This window comes from Thalassophryne amazonica, chromosome 5 (assembly GCF_902500255.1).
Source record: "Thalassophryne amazonica chromosome 5, fThaAma1.1, whole genome shotgun sequence".
Taxonomy (NCBI): domain Eukaryota; kingdom Metazoa; phylum Chordata; class Actinopteri; order Batrachoidiformes; family Batrachoididae; genus Thalassophryne; species Thalassophryne amazonica.
The window spans coordinates 121171881-121191563 of NC_047107.1; the positions used below are offsets into that span (position 1 = coordinate 121171881).

Genomic DNA, 19683 nt, shown 5'->3' on the forward strand with positions numbered 1-19683 from the left:
GACCAAGAACCTGATGGTCACCCTGTCAGAGCTTCAGCATTCCTCTGTGGAGAGAGGAGAACCTTCCAGAAGGACAACCATCTCTGCAGCAATCCACCAATCAGGCCTGTATGGTAGAGTGGCCAGACGGAAGCCACTCCTTAGTAAAAGGTACATGGCAGCCCACCTGGAGTTTGACAACAGGCACCTGAAGGACTCTCAGACCATGAGAAACAAAATTCTCTGGTCTGATGAGACAAAGCTTGAACTCTATGGTGTGAATGCCAGGCGTCATGTTTACAGGAAACAGACACCATCCCTACAGTGAAGCATGGTGGTGGCAGCATCATGCTGTGGGGATGTTTTTCAGCAGCAGGAACTGGGAGACTAGTCAGGATTGAGGGAAAGATGAATACAGCAATGTACAGAAACATCCTGGATGAAAACCTGCTCCAGATCGTTCTTGACCTCAGACTGGGGCGATGATTCGTTTTACACCAGGACAATGACCCTAAGCATACAGCCAAGATATCAAAGGAGTGACTTCAGGACAACTCGGTGAATGTCCTTGAGTGGCCCAGTCAGAGCCCAGACCTGAATCTGATTGAACATCTCTGGAGAGATCTGAAAATGGCTGTGCACCGATGCTCCACATCCAACCTGATGGAGCTTGAGAGGTGCTGCAAAGAGGAACAGACAAAACTGCCCAAAGATAGGTGCACCAAGCTTGTGGCATCATATTCAAGAAGACTTGAGGCTGTAATTGCTGCCAAAGGTGCATCAACAAAGTATTGCGCAAAGGGCGTGAATACTTATGTACATGTGATTTTAGTTTTTTTATTTTTAATAAATTTAATAAAAAATAATATTAATATTAATTATTAATTAATAATATTAATAAATTTAATAAATTTTTTAATAAATTATAAACTTTTCATGTCATTATGTCATGTTCTGAGGAGAATTTTGAGGGGAAAAATGAATTTGCTTCATTTTGGAATAAGGCTGTAACAACAAAATGTGGAAAAAGTGACGTGCTGCAAATACTTTCCACGTGCGCTATATCGTTTTTCTTTTTTTTTTTTAATGAGGATTCAGGGAAAAAAACAACTTTGTTTTTAGAACAGAGTCTGGACCTCAACCCAGAGAGACGGACGTTCTCCTGAGAGCACTCGTGGAGGCAGAGATCGACGGCGTGGCAGTAGCCAATCAGCTGACAGCACTGCAGGAATCCATCAGCAGTCTCACAAAGGTAAATATGTTGTCAGATATAGATGGATGCAGGATGAATGAAGTTTATCTTCTGATGGCATCTTTATTTAAATTTTTTTTAAGGACAGACGGATACCGAAGTTGCATGCAGCTCCTTTTGCACGGCAGCGAGAGTTGCTGTTGGAGAAGATAGAGATGTTTGACAACACAAACCGCAGCCTTCGAGAGCTCCTTCGAGAGTGGCGTGAACAAGAGGTAGGCAAGGTTTGGCATTGTAGAGCTCCGATTAACATTCAATGGAACCAGTGATCTCTGAGCCACTCCTACTGTGATCAAAAACACATTTCACTGAAGTAACTGTTGACTTGTTTTTTATCCATGTAAGTTGAATTTGTGTATTTTTGATCTGTTAATCAGAAAAACTCTGGGAAGCAATTGCCTCCTAATAAAATGACCCCCAGGTTAAAGCGACCTGTACTATAGTCTCCATGTATGTGTGGAGTCAAGTCAGGACAGGGATTCAGTGGAACTACTTCAACATGTGGAGCCATATTGGATCTGTTCAAAACAGGAGAAGCCAAAAAAAAAATCTTTAATTTGGAAAAAAACAGTATCCTTCCCTTTGGTTCTTGTCTTAAGATGTGTTGTTTTCATGATTTATTCATATTCTTTTAGAGTATACAGTTAACCCTTTGGAGACCAAGGACTTGCCGTTGTGCCCAGGGGCCTCATGTACAAAGCATGTTTACGCACAAAAACCTGGTGTACGTCCGTCTCCACGCCAACTTTCAGATGCATCAAAAGTGAAATGACCATAGAAATGTGCAGTGCATCATGCAAAAATCCTGGCTGGTGTACACACGTTTCTAAAGCTGTTGTTCCACTGTGGATATGTAAAGGTGATGCTGGGAACCGTAAATAGTTTGAAAACAAGAAGTCATCAGAGTGATGTGCACATCAGCCACACAGTGATGAGCAGTTAACGCACCCACATTTGTAATTATATAGATGGATATAAAACCATATGCAAAGCAAAGTGATGTGTAAAATAACACTAACAATGGCTGCGTTAAGTCACCTTGCAAATGGTGCAATCTGACATGAGCATGTACTCAAGGAACACGAAGATTTACTTGGCTAACAAACCGATTTTGATTACCAAGGCCACTGTGACTGGAGTTGCACACAGAACTGTGGCCGGCCCAAAGCGCAATACGGCGAGGAGCCAGGGGTTGCCTGTGCCCACACAGGTGCTGATCACGCTGGGCATCTTGGCATCATGGGCATTCCAGCGTGAGCTGACTGATTGGTCAGGACTGTGCCAGTCAACCTTGCGCCGAGCCATTTCAGCTGTGTGAAACACAATCATCCGACTCTCATCCAGGTACATTCCAACATTACGGCGCATTTTGCAGCAAGAGCCGGTTTCCCGAATGTGATCGGAGCTATTAACTGCACACATGTTAATAGCATTAACTAATCTGCAAAAGTTTTAGGTTTGACAGAAATTTGATCATGTAGTGTTTGCCTTTTTTTTCTCTCAATTTTTGGTCTTCATCTGTGGATCAAACAAAAATCTAAACTGAAATTTTACTTGCGTTCCCATGCCAATGAAATCAAATGTGATTCTTTTTCTCCATTAAATAAAGCAGTTAATTAATAGCCTCATTTTAAATTTTATTATTATTATTTTGTCAGTGTACATGACAACAAAAAGAGTTGCCAGCTGCTGGAAAATTATTGTAAAAAACACACTCTTGCAGGCACAGAAAAAAGGGTCAGATTCAGTCACTTCAGCTAGTAATGTGAACACAGCATAAATTCTAAGCCGTCTTTACAAATAGGCAGGCTGTCCTTTCTGCAAGCTTTTTTCCACCAGTGGGCAGATACAAACCCGTTCTTACACCCTGTCGGTCTGCTTTCAAATGCCTTTTATTTCATAAACTGGCTGCCTGCGTCGTTTGCTGCGTGATCTGCAGAGAAATGTGGTGCAGATTTCTGGTTAAGTGCTGCGTCCTAAGTGGACGGAGTCAAAGCGGAGAAGACCGCACGGGAGAGTGGCTGTCCATGGTTTCCTGCTGCACACGGAGAGATTCTGGCTGCGCCCAGCTCAGGATAAAGCTGAATTCTGTCCGTGTGCGCAAGATATATCACACAATTCAGAAAAATGTGCAAAAATGATAAGCGTCTATTTATAATGTTATGAATGAGATGTGTGTTATTTGAAAGAAAGTCGAGGTGTAACTAACTAATTTTAGCCCACAAACCACCCCCCACACACCTTTCCCTCCCATTAGAGAAACCCAGAGGTGAACTGTCTCATTGCTTCAGCAAGCAGGTGTGCCTGCAGCTGCCTGCAGAGGGCGCCAATTTGCCAATTCTACACAGTGACAAGAAACCCATTTTGCGGTGGACATGATTTTTTTCTTTTTCTTTTTAAGTGCTCGTCCCCACAGTGCCGCCCCTCCATAAATGCCACCCTGGGCGACGGCCTGCATGGCCGTATCAAAAACCGCCACTGTATCCATCCATATAATTGCAAACACGTGGGTGCGTTAATTGCTCATCACTGTGTTGCTTATGTGCACATCACTCTGACTTCTTGTTTTCACACTATTAACAGTTTCCAGCATCACCATTACATGTTCACAGTGAAACAATCACTGTAGAAACGTGCGTACGCCAGCCAGGATCTTGCGTGACGCACCATATATTTCCACGGTCATTTCACTTTTGATACATCTGAATGTGGGCGTGGAGATGGATGTACGCCAGGTTCTTGTGCGTAAGCACACTTTGTACATGAAGCCCCTGGTGCATATGACATAAGACATCCAGCTGGCACTAGTGAGTGCTGACTGGATGTCTGATGTCTTCAGTAAATCCATATTGTTTGAATAAAGTCCTTTAGGGCCCCTTCACACATAGTACAAATCAGGGCAAATCATGGCGAAACAACTCATATGAGCAAACCACGAAAACATCGAACCAACATCGGGTAGGCGTGATCGATCGATTCATGCGTGAGCGTGCATGAAACTATCGCAGCGGGAACACAGTGTGAGCAGCTGGAGCATGTGGAACCACATTGCGCAGCTGCTGTGGAGGAAAAAAAATACATGCCACCCCCAGTATTTGAACCTGCAATTTACAAAAGCTCTGATTGTCAGCCTGAAACTTTACCACTGCGCTATCATCGCTGTCCTATAAAAGGTGCATAAAATGCCTGAAATCAACAAGGAGGTAAATGCATTTAAAAAAAAAATTAAACCACACACCATAAAAACACTGCATTTTATTGAATTCCTCTTATCGAGCCAACAATGCAAATATAAACCGTCTGTTCCTCTGTAGATGACCCATGGTTACAGACGTACAGTCGTGAAATGACATGAATGAAGCAGTTTGTTCTTATCATGTTCACATCTGCTGGCCTGGTGTGTTCAATCTGACATGCGTGTCCTGTCGACGGCGCGCCACAGGACAGACACCGCGTCATGTAGAACAGAACTCACGTGGGTGACATGACATTCAGATCGCCCACTGCGTGTCATGATCTGACTGTCCGTTTCACCTGGGCATCCTGTCAGTGTCACGCCATGCGCTCGCTCACTGACTGCAGCCCGTCACAACGGCAATATATGTTTTTATGTATGTCCACGTTGAGGACAGCAAGCAGACACTCACTTGTCACAGTGGACAGTTGTAAGTTCATGTCCTTCAAAATATGGTACGTCCGGAACCAGAGATCTTAACTGCTGCAGCTGTTGGCGGACACCCCCTGTCAGTGCAGCACACACACACCGACTTGTCACTCTCTGTTATGTGATCATTATTTTTTAGTTATTTGTTATGTAATTGTGTTTTTAGGTAGTGTAGTACTTATTAATATACCTGTCCTGGCTGTGGTCTCTGTGTTTGTACTGTGACATGTCCTATGCACTGAGCCATCATTTGTCTCTGGTCAGCAGCTGGGAGGCGCCTCACTGTGCTGTGCACTCTGACCTGGCTGTCTGGCCCCGAATGTGTTCATGTCTGTACATACATATAATAAGCATTTTATGCAAGTCTGCCCCCCCTCCTCCCCTTCACGCCACATATATATGTGTGTGTGTGTGTGGGGGGGGGTCACACATGCGAGACACATGCACCATGTGTGTTGCTTTTTGCAACGTCACACTCATGGGGCCACTTGGACAGATTTCACATCCAGCTCGAAAGTGATCGTCTGCTCACTATTTTTGTGCTAACAGCGCGAATGGCCACACATTTTCCAAGTGTCAGGCGAGCGGTGTTAGATGTTTGTGTGTGTCACCGACACCTGCCGCAAGATGGGTCGAATGGGCTCTCACAGGGCAGTCTCTGTCTTCCAGCTGCTGGTGTGCGCGAATAGTTGTAGCGAAACGTGTACGAGGCCTTGGAGGCAGCTCCGATTTTTCACGAATGGCATGCAGTTCCTCCTTCGTATGCTAGTCCAAAATGTCAATTTGGTGCGCTGAAGAAAAACTTTTTTTGCTGCATTGATTCAAATAACAAAATCCCTCCACGTGTGTCTTTCTATGATAGATTCCTTTGTTTGTAAGACTGAATTTATAAAAGTGTTTTCAGGTTTCATGTCCCTGTGAGAAAAGTTATGAATAAAGTATTTATATAAATAAAAATCTTCAAAGATATGTGGCCGTGATGGAAAACACTTCTATACACATACATTCACACCACTTTTTTTTTTTTTTTAACGTTGTGGTTTCTCATTTTAGTTTGTTTGATTGTGTTACAACAAAACATTGTATCTTAAAGTTGCTCAGAAATAGAATATAAAGCAAATATAAAGCATCTTAAGGTTGTATGGTAAGACATATTTCCATGCAAAGGAACAATTGACTCAGGACTTGATGAAAGTTGGTGGGGCTTGGAGAAGACAGGTGACACAGGTGCTGAGTATTACAATTGTTGGCAGCAGAATGTGCGCTCTGAGTGCTGTTCTTATTTTGTTGTCTGACAGAGAGATTCACTGGTGTGGACGGAGGAGAGAGAGGCCTTAAAGAAGAGATTATCCAGCAGCCAAGCAGAGAATGTGGTGAGTAATAATCAGGTGCTTTCCCCTTCTTTCACTCATTCATCTGTCACCACATCACAGCCTGCTGTTTGTTTTCTCACAGAGACTTTTAGCCAAACTCGCCAACAAAGAGAGAGAAGCTTCCACGCTTGCAGAACATTTGGATTTCGAAAAGGTCCAAAATGAAACAAAAAAACCCCCAAAACATAGTTTGTTGATGTGATTTGTGTTGTGTATCTTTTAATGGTTTAAGAGTCAGCTGTTCCCAATCATAAACCCTCCTCATCCAGGGCTTTTCTTCCTCAGTGCAGGACAACGTGAAGACGACAGAGGAGCTTTCAAAAGTTCTGGAGTCCACCCGTAACCATCTGGAATCTCAGCTGAGCAGAAAAGAAGCTGAGAAAGTTCATCTGGCTGCTCAGGTTCAGGTGTGTGCATGCCAAATTCACAAATCGGTTCTCTCTCAAGTTTCTAAATGGGCAAACAAGAAAAGTTTTTGTTTATTTATTTCAACCTCCATTCAGTGGAGAATGTGTATAATCAGATACAGCAAACACAGTATCACAGATAAAACAGAATAAAATAAAACAAAAAACAAATAAAATAAAACAAATAAAAACAGAATTATGACAAATGAAAAATAATAAAAATCATTAGCACTTAGGTAAAAGTACACATAAACTTGGGATGGCAGCCACCCTGGGAGACAACCTGTTCATCCCCATCCCTCCAAAGTAACCATCTGCCTGTTGCAGCTAGATGAAATGTGGGCATGTCCATGACCTTCTCTAGCCACTGAGGGATCTGTGACCAGAGAAACACACCATATGGCCAAGATGCCATCCATAGTCAAAAAAGTAACTGTAAATTAATTGTTGACTCCTCTGTTGTTTTGTCCAACATTTAAAAACTCAAACAATGTTTAGTGATATAAAACAAGGCAAAATAGTAGATGTGCATGTTTAATACTTTAAACAGGCCAATAACACACAGATAATCAAAGTAGCTGTTAAATGGGCTGAATTTCTACAAGACTTTCCCATCTGATGCAGATGAATAAAGTGCTTTATAACGATGTCACCCATTCACACACTGATGTCAACGCACACTGAGAACAACTCTGGGATTAAGGACCTGGTTTATGTCTGACAGATTGAACCAAGGATCCTCCAGTCACATGGAGGATCGATGGGATTTATGTTGAATGACATGCTTCTAATTGTTTCACCACGAGTCAGGCTGAAGAAAGTATTAGCTGTTGTTCAGAACAAAACACGTGTTTGTGGCAAGCTCAAAGCTTCGCCCACTTGCACACCTGCATCAAGGGCTGTCCAGGTGATGCATTCTGTTTTTCTGTCCTAAACTGATGGCAACAGAAGACTCACACATGTCCATTGCTGAAGAAATTAAAGACTTATGGGAGAACTTTGGAAGAAGTAGTTGTATATATGTGCATTGTCCACCCTCTCTGCATTGTGGAGCAGAAGCTGCAGCAGATTCATGACGAGCAGCTGGAGGAGATCCGCGCTCTGCGGGAGCGGCAGCGCAGGTCGGAGCAGCAACAGGAGCGGCGAGACCAGGAGGAGCTGATCCGGCTGGCTCAGCAGGCGGAGCTGGCTGAGGAGTCCGTCAGGCAGCTCAGTGCAAAACTTCAGGAAAAGGTCAGCATCCAGACCTCCTGCAGATTTTGTGTGATTTAAGTAAATCTGCATAATGTGACTGTTTGTTTTTGTCTTTAAGGACTCTCAGTTAGCACAGGCTGTCTCCTCATCCGGCGACTGGTGCATTCGTCATTGTAAAGTGGCAGCTGAAAACAAACAGCTGCAGGAAGATGTGTCTGCTCTAAAAATGTGAGTCTTTTTCTCTTTTCTTCTTGGCGGCACTGCTCAAATTCGAAAAGCTGCAACGATGTGGTGGAAATGTGTTGAGTGACAGTACAGAAACATCAGGTTTGTGTTGGTGCTGCCTTCACAGTCAGGTGACTGAGCTGAACTCACAGCTTCACTCGGCAGATGACAACGTTCGAACTGAGAGAGAGGAGCTGCATCATCTCAGCGCTGAAAATGCCTCTGTCAAACTGGACAACCAGAAACTAAAGGTACCGTCACACAAAAACCTGTGCAGGGTTGCCAGAGACAGCTGCTGGTGTCTTAAACAGGAACATGTGCAAAATGAGGAGAAACAGGAACATGTGCAAAATGAATTTAAAGCCCTGTTCCTCGTATGTTGCTTAAATGATCCAAGATGAATTGGCGGATCCAGGATCTGCTGGTCGTGGTCATACAATATCTATCTCATCTAACCTCTTTGCATCCTGAGCAGGTTTACTGTTCTGCATATGACAACCAATCTGGTATTTTTATTTTTTTAAAGAAAAGAACTGAGAAATCCAGGATCACGCCAGATTGCAAATTTTGTAATCCAGCTAACACAGTAATCCATGTATGAAAAACGGCAGCCATTTGTTGGTGAGAAATATTTGTTTTTTGAAATGAACAAACTGATTGTACCAAACATTATTTTAAATCCATCTTTTCAGTAGTTGCAGTTTATCACTAGAATTAAATTTAAACTCATTCCAGGTGCAGTTGAGTTCATGTTGTCAGTGGTATTTGTTTATAAGATCGACTGTTAGCTGGATTTACTCAGTTTCTGTCTGATTGATTTTGGAGTGAGTGGATTTTGGATCAGGTTTATTTTATGCGAGATTGGCCTCTCTTCATCATTTGAGTCCATTTACGTATGAGAAATTTGAAAACTGGTTGAAACATCTCTTGTAGATATTTTATTATGAAAAATTAAATGTTGAGAAAAAGGAAAATGTGGTGAACAGTATTGTCATGCTATTAGCATATGTTTTTGGACTTGGCTGAGTTGTATGTTCTCCAGAGCTCCTGTATCGTGCACATTATGTTGATATCTTTCTGTTATTTTCAGGCTCAGCTGATGTCATCTGAGGAGATGCTCAGAGATCTGCAGTCAGAAGCACGTCGGCTGAAAACATCACTTAAAAAACATGAGAGCCTGGTGGATAAATACAAGGCGAAGGTATAGGCACAGTCTCAGCAGTGTTGCTCCATTTTTAAATTTGTAAAGATGAGGTTTCTGAGCTGGTTTTAAGACTGATAAACCTAAAAATGTTGCTGGGGGTGGAAGAAGAGGTGACAAAGTACAAGCACCTGCATGAGATTCTTTGATTTCTGAAGCAATTTAAGAACAGTTTCATGCTACAGTGCCATCCATTGATGAAGTGGAGTGCTGCAGTTTTGTGCTGTTGTAAAGGAGTATTTGTCACATTTATCCAAAAATGTGTCATAAAGTAGGAAAAAGAGCTCTAAGTTGCACGTCACTCCCATTTATTTATTTTAAAACATGGTTCTACCACTTCGTGCAACAAAAAGGGTAGGTGATGATCTAGTGGTTAAAGTGTTGGGCTTAAGACCAGAGGATGCTTGGTTCAAATCCCAGCATGACTGGAAAATCACTAAGGGCCCTTGGGCAAGGTCCTTAATCCCCTAGTGCCTCCCGGTGTGTAGTGAGCGCCTCACATCAGGGTGAAGGTGAGGCATTATTTGTAAAGTGTTTTGAGCATCTGATGCAGATGGAAAAGCATTTATATATATATATATATATATATATATATATATATATATATATATGCAGTCCATTTACCATTTAAACGCAAAATTAATTTAATTGCCGCAATATTTATTTTTAATGCAAACTGTGATACCAAGCAGAAGCTAATGGGTTAATTAATCTTATTACACGAAGAACTCTAAAATGCTTCTTGTCACCCCTGAACAGAGGAAAACTTCACTGTGGAGCTAAGTGTGTGCACATTTACATCACTAAACTTTGAAAATGACTAGCCATTTTTAAAACATGGGTACAGTTAGCCTTAACTTGGCCTAGTCATTGTGATTAATATGTATATGTTGCAGACATGAATGAGTGAAGCTCTTCAGCATCTCACCATCTCATTTAAGTCCATCACACTTTATTTTCAGTAAATATGCTAGGAGCATAATCATGGCAAAAATCTTCTGCTTCTACGAGCTTCGCCCCCATACTCCCCAACTATGGTCCTCTTAAGCCCCTTTCACACCGAGGCTGCTTTGAGTTGCTTCCTGTGGCGTCATGACGACACAGGAATGTCTGCCTCAGGTGCGTGTGGCAGAGGGGAGAGAGGAGGTGAGAACGCAGCCTGCAGGTTCTCTGCACAGAGAAATCAGAGTGCACAGTTTGGCTGCAGCCAGACTGTGCACTCTTGATTTCTCTTCTAGTTTATATTTGTTCTTGTGCTGAGCTGCAGGTCTGCGCTCTGAGTCTGTTATAGTTTATCTTTCCTCCTTTAACCGTGAGATGTGCGTGCACGCGAATGAACCGTCCGTGTGTAAATGCAGAGATGTCTGGAGTTATACTTGATGTGAACATGTCCTGTCTCTGGCAATCAGTCTGTGAGCAGGACTTATGTCCTTTTTTGTCCTTTATTTAACACAGTGATGAGAGAGTTTGAGGGGAGAGCGGGGAGCGCAGCCAAACAGTTTTGTTTTTTTTTGTTTTGTTTGTTTTTTCTTTTAATTGTTCACGTGCTCGCGCAAACAAATCGTCCGTGAGTGGACTGGAGATGTCTGGACTTTTTACTGGATGTTGACATGTCCTGTCTCTGGCAATCAGTCTGTGAACAGGACTTTATGGACTTTATTTAAACACATTTGTGAGAGAAGAGCAAGTAGCTGCAGCAGCTGCAATCAGCAGCATTTTTTTTTTTTGTTTTTGTGCTCTTTTTGAGCATGTAGTTTTCACTGCATTGTGTACACGGTATAAAAACAATCCTGCATGATTTATATTTAGGGAACAATGGAACACAGCAGGAATCATAAATTGGCATTGGGTAACGTATTGTGAAGGTGTGGCTTCCAGTCACGTTGAGTACCGTCGTATTGCTCTGACTTACGCTGAAACCACTTAATTTCTGCGTCGAGCACAGGACGCAAAAAAAAAAATTAAACATGTTTAATTTTTGCTGTGCGATTTGCTTCGTCCTATGTGCCCCTTGCGCTGTTGTGGCATTGAGCTACATCGTCTCGGCACTGGGTTGCTTCCACGTGGCATCGTCATGGCGCCGCATGACACAACTCGAAGTGGGCCCGGTGTGAAAGGGGCTTTAACCCCCTGCCGCTTTAAGCATTTTCTTTATTTGCGTTCTCACATGACTGGAAAAGTCCTCACCATCTCATTTAGGTCTGTCACACTTTATTTTCAGTAAATATGCTGGGAGCATAATCGTGGCAAAAACCTTCAGGCCCTCAACTACTGCCCTCTTAGTCACTGCCATTTTAAGCATTTCCATTATTTGCATTTTACATGCCTGGAAAAGAGTTCTCACCATGTAATTTAGGTCCTTCAAACTTTTTTTTTCAGTAAATGTTTCTGAGGAGCGTATGCATGGCTAAAAATCTAACCCTAAACCCCCTCCCCCCAACTACACCCCTTTTAACCCCCTGCCACTTGATGTAAATTCAGATTCTAACTTTTCAGCTACTTCACAGTAGGGCTGCACAGTTTGGCCAAATTAGCTGAACTTTCAGGTCTTCTTATAAGAAGTTGTAGAGATCTGCTATCAATTTGAGTTTAATGAAGATAATTATAGACATTAGAAAATGTTTACTCACCAATATAACTAGGAGTCTGTGGTTCAGACAATAAGTTCAAATTCAAAACTGGCTCAAAGTGGCTTCTTCTTCTACTAAGGTGGATTAGATCTTTTTGTGGAACACAGCACCAACTACTGTACAGGATGGACCTAGCAGTCAGTATGTGTCACCGATTTCAAAATGGCTCTTTTCAACCAGCCATGTGGTGCCGTGACATATCAATCTCTGGATGGCACCTGGGGTGTCCAGTCAGATTTCAGGGAAATCCAGTGCAGCCCAGCTACACCCAAACCAGGAAGTGTTCAACACTTGACATTTCCTGTTTCACTGTGAACTCAAAATTTGGCACTTCCTGTTTGGGACTCCCTGTACCACGAAGCTCGTATTAGTGTTTCATGTTTCTGTACCAGAAAATATAAACAAGTTGAGTGGCAAGTAGGATGAAGGTCATTCACTATTTTTATTCGGTTATATTTCAGTTTGAGAGTGATTTATTATGTATATTTATTCTCTCAGACTCAGCGCTTTGTAGTTATTCAGATCTTCCTGATGTTACAGGGGTTGGCATCCAGCTTAATGGTGCTTCCTGTTGTTTTAATGTGTGAATTAAAAAGTTACTGTGCATGCAAGCTAACAAAGAAGATGTTTGGCAACCAGAGGAAATTTATTCTGGCTGAATTTATCCGGGGCTCTGTGTCATGAAAGCATTGACTCGTAGGTTACCATGGAGGCGTATTCTGTGTAACTAGCTTGTTCCCACAGCCGGGCTCCATTAAATCCTGCTGTCTTTTCTGTTTAGTCAGCACTCACTCTAATTGTATACCATCATGTTGTTGTACAGTTACATTCACCTTCTTTGCAGCTCCAGCAGGCTCGTCTGGAATCGGAGGAGTATTGCTTGAAGCTGGACTTGGTGCAGAAGGAAGCACGGGACGTGAAGCTCAGCCTGCAGGGGGAGCTGGACCAGGTCAGGGGGGAACTGCTGGCTCGGCTCAGGGAGTTGGAGCTTCTGCCTGACAAGCTGAGGAGGACTGAGCTGCAGCTCCGAGATGCACAGGAGAAGGCCGATGCTTACGAGAGGAGGAACCTTGACCATAACTCTGTCCTCGGTGAACTCAGACACAAGGCAAGCACATGGTTGCAATTTTTATCTTTGCACACAAGAAATTAGCTATAACATATAAGAAACTGGTGTGTCCTCATGTCTGGCAGTAGCCTGTACTCAAATTTGAACTGGGCATATGGGTTTAAATTTGAGCTTAATCAGGTTTCACGAAGATCCTTGAAGGACCACCAATGCCATCTGAGTGCCATCTGGTCTACCTCTATAAGCAACAGGTTGGTTGTTGTCATGTCCCATGGTTCTTGAAATGGAGCAATGGCGCCTCCTCGTGGACCTTTACGATTATTGAAGGTACAATAGAATTTCAACTATAGAGGCTTTGCACATGATGTTACTGGTCATGTGCAGAGCGGTGCCACACGCAGCTGAAGGTCAAGCTTAGCTGGTCACATTACACTTTTTCACCATTTTTTTTTCTGCCATTATACCATGGCTAGAGTTACAAATGGCAAAATAAAAAAAACTGCATCACTAAAACGTTAATTATTTTGTTACGGAAGCCATGATGGGACCACAAAAAAGTGAGTGGGCTGAGTTTTTCCTCCACAATCCCACAGAAGCATACACAAAATTCAATAAAGTTAATGACTGACATTATCACTAAGGGTAGGGTTAAAAATAGTAAAAAAAAAACAAAAAAAACTGGCATGAACATGTGCCATGCACAATGCCATCTAAAGGCCAGTAGAAGGCAGTGTTCATGGCAGTGTGAACACCAAGTGTCACACATTTGCTAAAAGTGTTGAATCACTTAACAAACAGAATTTTCAGTTTTCAAATTGCCTTTTTTTTACAGATGAAAAAAATGACATATTTACAAATACAGATTTATTTGTAAAACCCACCCGTTTCAGTAACTTGTAACCAACTACTGATGTCAGGAAACTAATGTTCCCTTAATGCATTGCGTCATGTGTGTCTAAAACCCTCAAAATTAGTGCATTACTTTAAACATATAGCTGGTATTTTCACTTTGTAAAATGACAAACATAATGTTAATTTCAATAACTTGTCCAGAATTAGTTTGTTTAAAATTTAAACCATAAGTCAAAACTGTCTTGCTGTCCATGACTCCAGTGATATGCCACCAAGTCTGTATGGTGTTAAAAATAAATTATCTTTTTTCTCTCTGTTTCTTTCCCTCTGGTAGTCAGCTCTTCTCTCCCTGCAGAGAATAGAGCTCTACCATTCATAGCTGTCTGTCTGCTACAACACATGTAACAGGTAGGCACTAAAATCTTTGATTTCACACTTTACAAATGTTGATAACTGTTAAGCTTTATTCACTATGCCCGCAAAAATATGTTAGCGGTGTAAAAGTTATTGGAGCTAAATTTATCGGAAGCTAATTGGTCCGCTGATGGTTTTCAACATTATCTGAAAAGCTAATCTGCTATTGAAAATGTTAGCTTTGATAATTAGCAGTTAGCGGATTAGGGGAACTGTGCCCACCACTGGTCCTAGGAAATAATTTATGTAATTTTTAATTTGATCTGGAGTTCAGAAGAATGTTAAAGCTGTAGTGACATTGAGCTGAAAAAGTTATGAATGGATCTTAATGAAAGTTTATGTGCATATGTAGATAAATTCTTAGGAAATCCACTGGGCTTAAATGTCTCGATCACTACAATGGATTTCCATCAATTGGGCTACCAAAAGGCAGGTTTTGCTGATGCTGCCCTGACGAAAAATCAAGGCTGGATGCAAGATATAAAATTTACCACATTTAAAAATAGATTTTTAGAATATCACAGCACTGTATGATGCAGAGTACAGAGTATTACAAACATATTTTTAAACTTTTCTTTTCCTTCAAAGTCTGTTCTGAGTGTCTCTGTGAGTGTCCACGCTGTGGCTAAACTAAAAACAAAGCTGTAGACCCGTGATGCATTAACAAGACATACTAACTCTTTCCCCCAAAATAGGCCTAAAATCTTTCTGAGGACAAAATAATGTAAAATGCGCTCATAAAACCTTACCTCTCAATCAGGTCACGCATTCCACATAAATACACAAACTCTTGATTGTTGCTGCTCAGAAGCTGCAAACCAGGGGCGAATCCAGGTGGTAATTGTGGGGGGGTTGTGCCATCCACAACACCCCTTGATTAAAGGTCCACTTTTGAAGACAGTTGTCATTCTATTTCTGCTGCTTATTATTATAATATAATTTTTACAACAAAAAATGTTTAAATCAGTATTACTCGGGAGATAAGGTTTATTAGGGTTCTGGACTAAGTTTAATTGATGAGACATATAAAAACAAGTTTAGTTGAACTTTTATGCATAACTAAAGCAGGCTGTGAAGCAATATCTTCTTTTAATATAATGTCTAATCTCTGCAATACTGGGTCTGTTTGGGGTTCTAGCTTTAAAATCAGGTCAATTAGGATGAGGGAAGCCAAAAATATGAAAATATTACAGCGTTAGTAATCTTAAAAAACAAACATGGGTTGTGATATCAATTTTGGTTAAAGGCAAAGACAAGATGAAAATGTACTAAAGAAAATAGACATATACAACACACATTAAGCAGTACAACTAAACTTGCGGCGTTGGGGTGAAAAAATAGGGCAGCAAAGTGTCGTTTGAACCCCTGCATGATATTGCGGGATTTGACCACAGTCGGCACGAACATGGCAGAGAATCCCCGGGTGGAGTGTGTGATTTTCAGCACAAACCATTCAGCCCGGCTCAGTAAACTGAAAAGCACACTCGCTGTCATGTAGTGGACGTGCTGGTTTAAAATGGTTTCCGCTGAAACCCCCATCTGCCGAATGGTTTGTGCTGACACTCCCACACTCTGTCCGGGGATTAGTCTCTCCCCACACACAGCGTCACTTCTAAGGGAAAAATGGTGTACTGCAGTGGTCAGAAAGGGCCGAGAGGGTGCAGGTTTTCTTTGCAGCCACTGACTTCAGCAGGTGATTTCACTGATTAACATCCCTTTGAACAGGTGGGATGAGTTCATCAGTGAAATCACCTGCTGAAGTCAGTGGCTGCAAAGAAAACCTGCACCCTCTCGGCCCTTTCTAGAATAGTTTGGAGACCACTGGTGTACTGTTTTGTTTTCGGCTGCAATCACCGAAGCAGTCACGAAAAGTGCAGGTTTTTTCGGTTCCCAGTGGAGAAGGGAAGATGAGGCAAATGGGAGAAGTCGTGTCGGTAAGTGTTAGCCTACACAGCTAACCAGAGTAGCTGTGTTCTCTCACCTACACAACTGCCTCCACACGTTTGAGCTCCGGGTCATAAACAAACCGCAGTACATCCACTTTGTACTGTATCGTCACTTTTTCTTTGCATTGTCACTTTGTTGTGTGTAATTTGCCCAAAAACTCAGAGAAAGTGCTGTATTTCCCCCAGTTTCAGATCCTGGCTACAGGCCTGAGATCTGTAGCAAATCTGTCCCCCTATAAAGTCTTTCTATAATATGATGCTGCGTTAGAGAAGAGCAGCAGTGGTTAGTGAATGAAATCTAATCTTGTTTAGCAGGAGAACAATTTGCTGTTTTCTTAACTGACTCCACCTTGTTTTACCTTAAAGTCTAAGATGTGATCGCAAAAAATTCTATACATAGGTCACTTGTGAACAGTTTATGATTTGGCTGTGAAAAAAAAATTCAGATTTTTGCTTTCATGCCTGAGCACAGCTTGACGCAAAATGTAAATAAATGTGGGTATTTGGGGGGTACGCGCTCTCCATGTGCCACCTTGTTTTATCAGTTTCTCTCCTCTGGAAGTTGTACAGGGTTGTTAAATGGAACTAGAGCTATGAATAAAGTCTGTACACTCTGAGTGCCCTTCTAATTATTAACTCTTATATGTCCAGGTGGAGCAGCAGGGAACTCAGCTGGAGGTGTTTCAGCAGAAGAACCTGCTGCTGCACGAGGACAACAGCCTGCTCAAAGAAAAGCTTCAGAACATGGAGAGGTAAGACAAGCCAACAAATAACAGCAAAATTACAGAAATGTGTCACAGATTTTTCTTAGCTGCAGCTGTTGGTTTGTCGCTTCACGCAGGAAGCTGGAACAGCTGAAGGTTGAGAACCAAGACATGCGTCAGGTGATGGCCACAAAGGAAGCTTCTGTCCACAGCATCCAGCAGCAGCTGGCAGAGAAGGGTTACGAGTGCAGCGTCCTAACCAGGAAGCTACAGCAGACCGTGGATGACGCAAAGAGACAGGTGTGACCCCTAAAAACTCAGTGAGACGGGTCTGAAACCTGAGAGGTCACACAGATGGGTCTGAGCCCTTAAAGGTTGTGCAGAGCTGAACAATAAAACAAAAAATCTATCCTCCAAATCCATGTCTCTGTATGTGCATGAGGAGTTTACAGACTGTTCATCATGTGACACACAGTGTCCAGAATCCAGCATTATATTTTGCCTTACTGACCATGATGATCTTTTTGGTCCACATGTGGATCATTTAACGGTTTCCTCTAACAGGAGATATGCTGCTGAAACCAAACCACCCTGAACTTGGAGGGGTGTTTATAAAAAGGGTTTTTAGAATCTGTAAGTTGAGCTTGATGTTTTGATGTGTGGATCAGACTGTGTTGTTTATTATTAAATACTGATCACATGACCACGAACCGTGAGTGTGAGACGTTGTGTCTCTGCAGGCGGATGACAGCATGGCCAGACTGTTGTCCAAAGAGAGAGTGTCTCAGTCCAAAGCCTCAGACCTGCAGACCCAGCTGAGCCGAGCCAAAGTGGAACTGAGTCAGCTGCAGCGCAGCAAAGATGAGGTGTGTCCCCGGCGACCTTTAGTCCCCGGTTAAAGATCTGATCACTGATACGAAACCGATAAATGATTCACGGACTTTGATGTTTAGATTAAATGCTTGAAGGATAAATGAGCGAAACTTCCTGTTTTGTGTGTCGCGGTCCTCAGATGGAGCGCTGCTTCCAGACTCAGCTGCAGAACCTGAAGGACAGTCTGGAGAAGTCTCACTCCACAAACCGCAGTCTGCAGCACTACGTCAGCCTGCTCAAGACCTCCTATGGAAACGTGTTTGGTGACTCTTTGCCGCCAAGCTAACAACACCATGCTTCACACAAAGTACCGTAACAGACGAGACCAGGATCTGCTTTGGAGTTCCACGCAAAGTACCGTAACAAACGGGATCGGGATCTGCTTCAGAGTTCCCCACATACCATAAGGGACGGGATCAGGATCTGCTTCAGAGCTGTTTACAGCTGAAAACATTTGATTTTGAATATGTAAATGCATTTCACTAATTCTGTGCCTTAACCAGATCCAGGAGAAAAGTTAATAGTTGTCCATGGCCCAAACTCCAGCCCTCCACCAAGTTCCACAAAAATCGATGGAGTAGTTTTTGTGCTGGCAGCAGGTAGAAGGTCTTGGGTTCACTTCCAACCTTCCACCTCCAGTGAACATCACTTTGAGCAGATGGAATCAGTTAATCAGTGAAACCACCTGCTGGAGTCAGTGATTGCAAAGAAAACCTGCCCCCTCTTGGCCCTTTGTAGAATGTCTTTGGACATCATTGCACTAACTCCTTCCGGTAGCTCAGGACAGGTCCTTAAATCCTTGCTGGTAGGTGGCCTTGGCCCTACTTTTGCCTCATCAGGTGCTTCTGTCCAGAATGCGAGTAGTGCTTCTCTGACAGACTGGAAATGTGTGTCTGCTGTTGAGCCTGATGTTGTTCAGGCACTGGGGGAGTCCAAATAGTTTTCTAACGTATGAGTGTCATATGGGGTTAAGCCCCTTTCACACCAGGCCTAGAGTTGTGTAATGCGGCGTACTGACTATGCTGAGCTTAAGCAGCTGTATGCTGAGTTTATGCTGCCCTACGTGGCAGTACGCTGAGGGACACAAAGGGGTACGTGAGACTGATGAAAAAATTAACCATGTTTAATTAAACGTTTAATTTTTTTTTTTTTTTGGAGTAGAGCACTGGATGCCGAAAGTATGCAGTTTTTAGCAAGTCTGTGCAACACTGCACTACTGTATGCAAGTCTACACAACACTGCACAACTGTACACATCCAAAAACTGAGTGCGTCAGACAAACAGGCAGGGATGCATCCACAGTGAAGCAGCTGGAGGAGAATGGGTGTAGCGTGTGTGTGGTGAAATGATCCACGCAGCCCACAGTATCTGTGCGTGCTTAGAACAGATGATTGACTTGGCGCACGTGTGCATGCTGAGACAGCAGCCTTAACAGGCACACAAGTGTGTGGTGAAATGATCCATGCAGCCCGTAGCACCTGTGCATGGTTACAACAAGTGATCGAACTGGCGCACGTGTGCATGGACAGGTAATCTAACCGGCGTGCAAGTGTGTGTTGAAATTACCCACGTGGCACATCAGCATGCTTACAACAGATGATCAAACTGGAGCACATGTGCATGCTCAGAAGAACAGGTAATCAAACTGGTGCACTCGTGTGGTGAAATGATCCCTCATCTGCATGTGTTCATAATGACTGAAAGAGCCGCTGTGCATGCATGAGCCGGTCTATAGCAGGGATGCAGCCTGTAATCAGATAATTGCCAGAATCTGATCTCCCGCATTTACATGCACTTCAGTAATCCGATAATCAGAAAAACATGGTTTATATTCTTTCAGTTCATAAATTGGATCCAGAGAAGAGAAACAGCAGGTCTTGGAAACAAAGAGCAGAGAGAG

At 42.7% G+C, this 19683-nt stretch overlaps 1 protein-coding gene across 1 annotated transcript in view; it reads left to right on the forward strand.

Moving 5' to 3' along the window:
* The window catches only part of LOC117511215 (outer dense fiber protein 2-like), a 31671-nt gene extending 12781 nt beyond the window's left edge, over window positions 1-18890 (forward strand). The window contains exons 4-17 of the mRNA XM_034171212.1: window positions 1102-1231; window positions 1315-1446; window positions 6194-6268; window positions 6351-6422; window positions 6559-6675; window positions 7732-7908; window positions 7988-8097; window positions 8222-8345; window positions 9185-9295; window positions 12770-13033; window positions 16858-16958; window positions 17048-17210; window positions 17651-17776; window positions 17923-18890. Of these exons, the coding sequence (XP_034027103.1) occupies window positions 1102-1231; window positions 1315-1446; window positions 6194-6268; window positions 6351-6422; window positions 6559-6675; window positions 7732-7908; window positions 7988-8097; window positions 8222-8345; window positions 9185-9295; window positions 12770-13033; window positions 16858-16958; window positions 17048-17210; window positions 17651-17776; window positions 17923-18069 (1849 nt within the window). The 3' untranslated portion in view covers window positions 18070-18890. The remainder of the gene's footprint in view (window positions 1-1101; window positions 1232-1314; window positions 1447-6193; window positions 6269-6350; window positions 6423-6558; window positions 6676-7731; window positions 7909-7987; window positions 8098-8221; window positions 8346-9184; window positions 9296-12769; window positions 13034-16857; window positions 16959-17047; window positions 17211-17650; window positions 17777-17922) is intronic.
* Window positions 18891-19683: the final 793 nt, after the last annotated feature.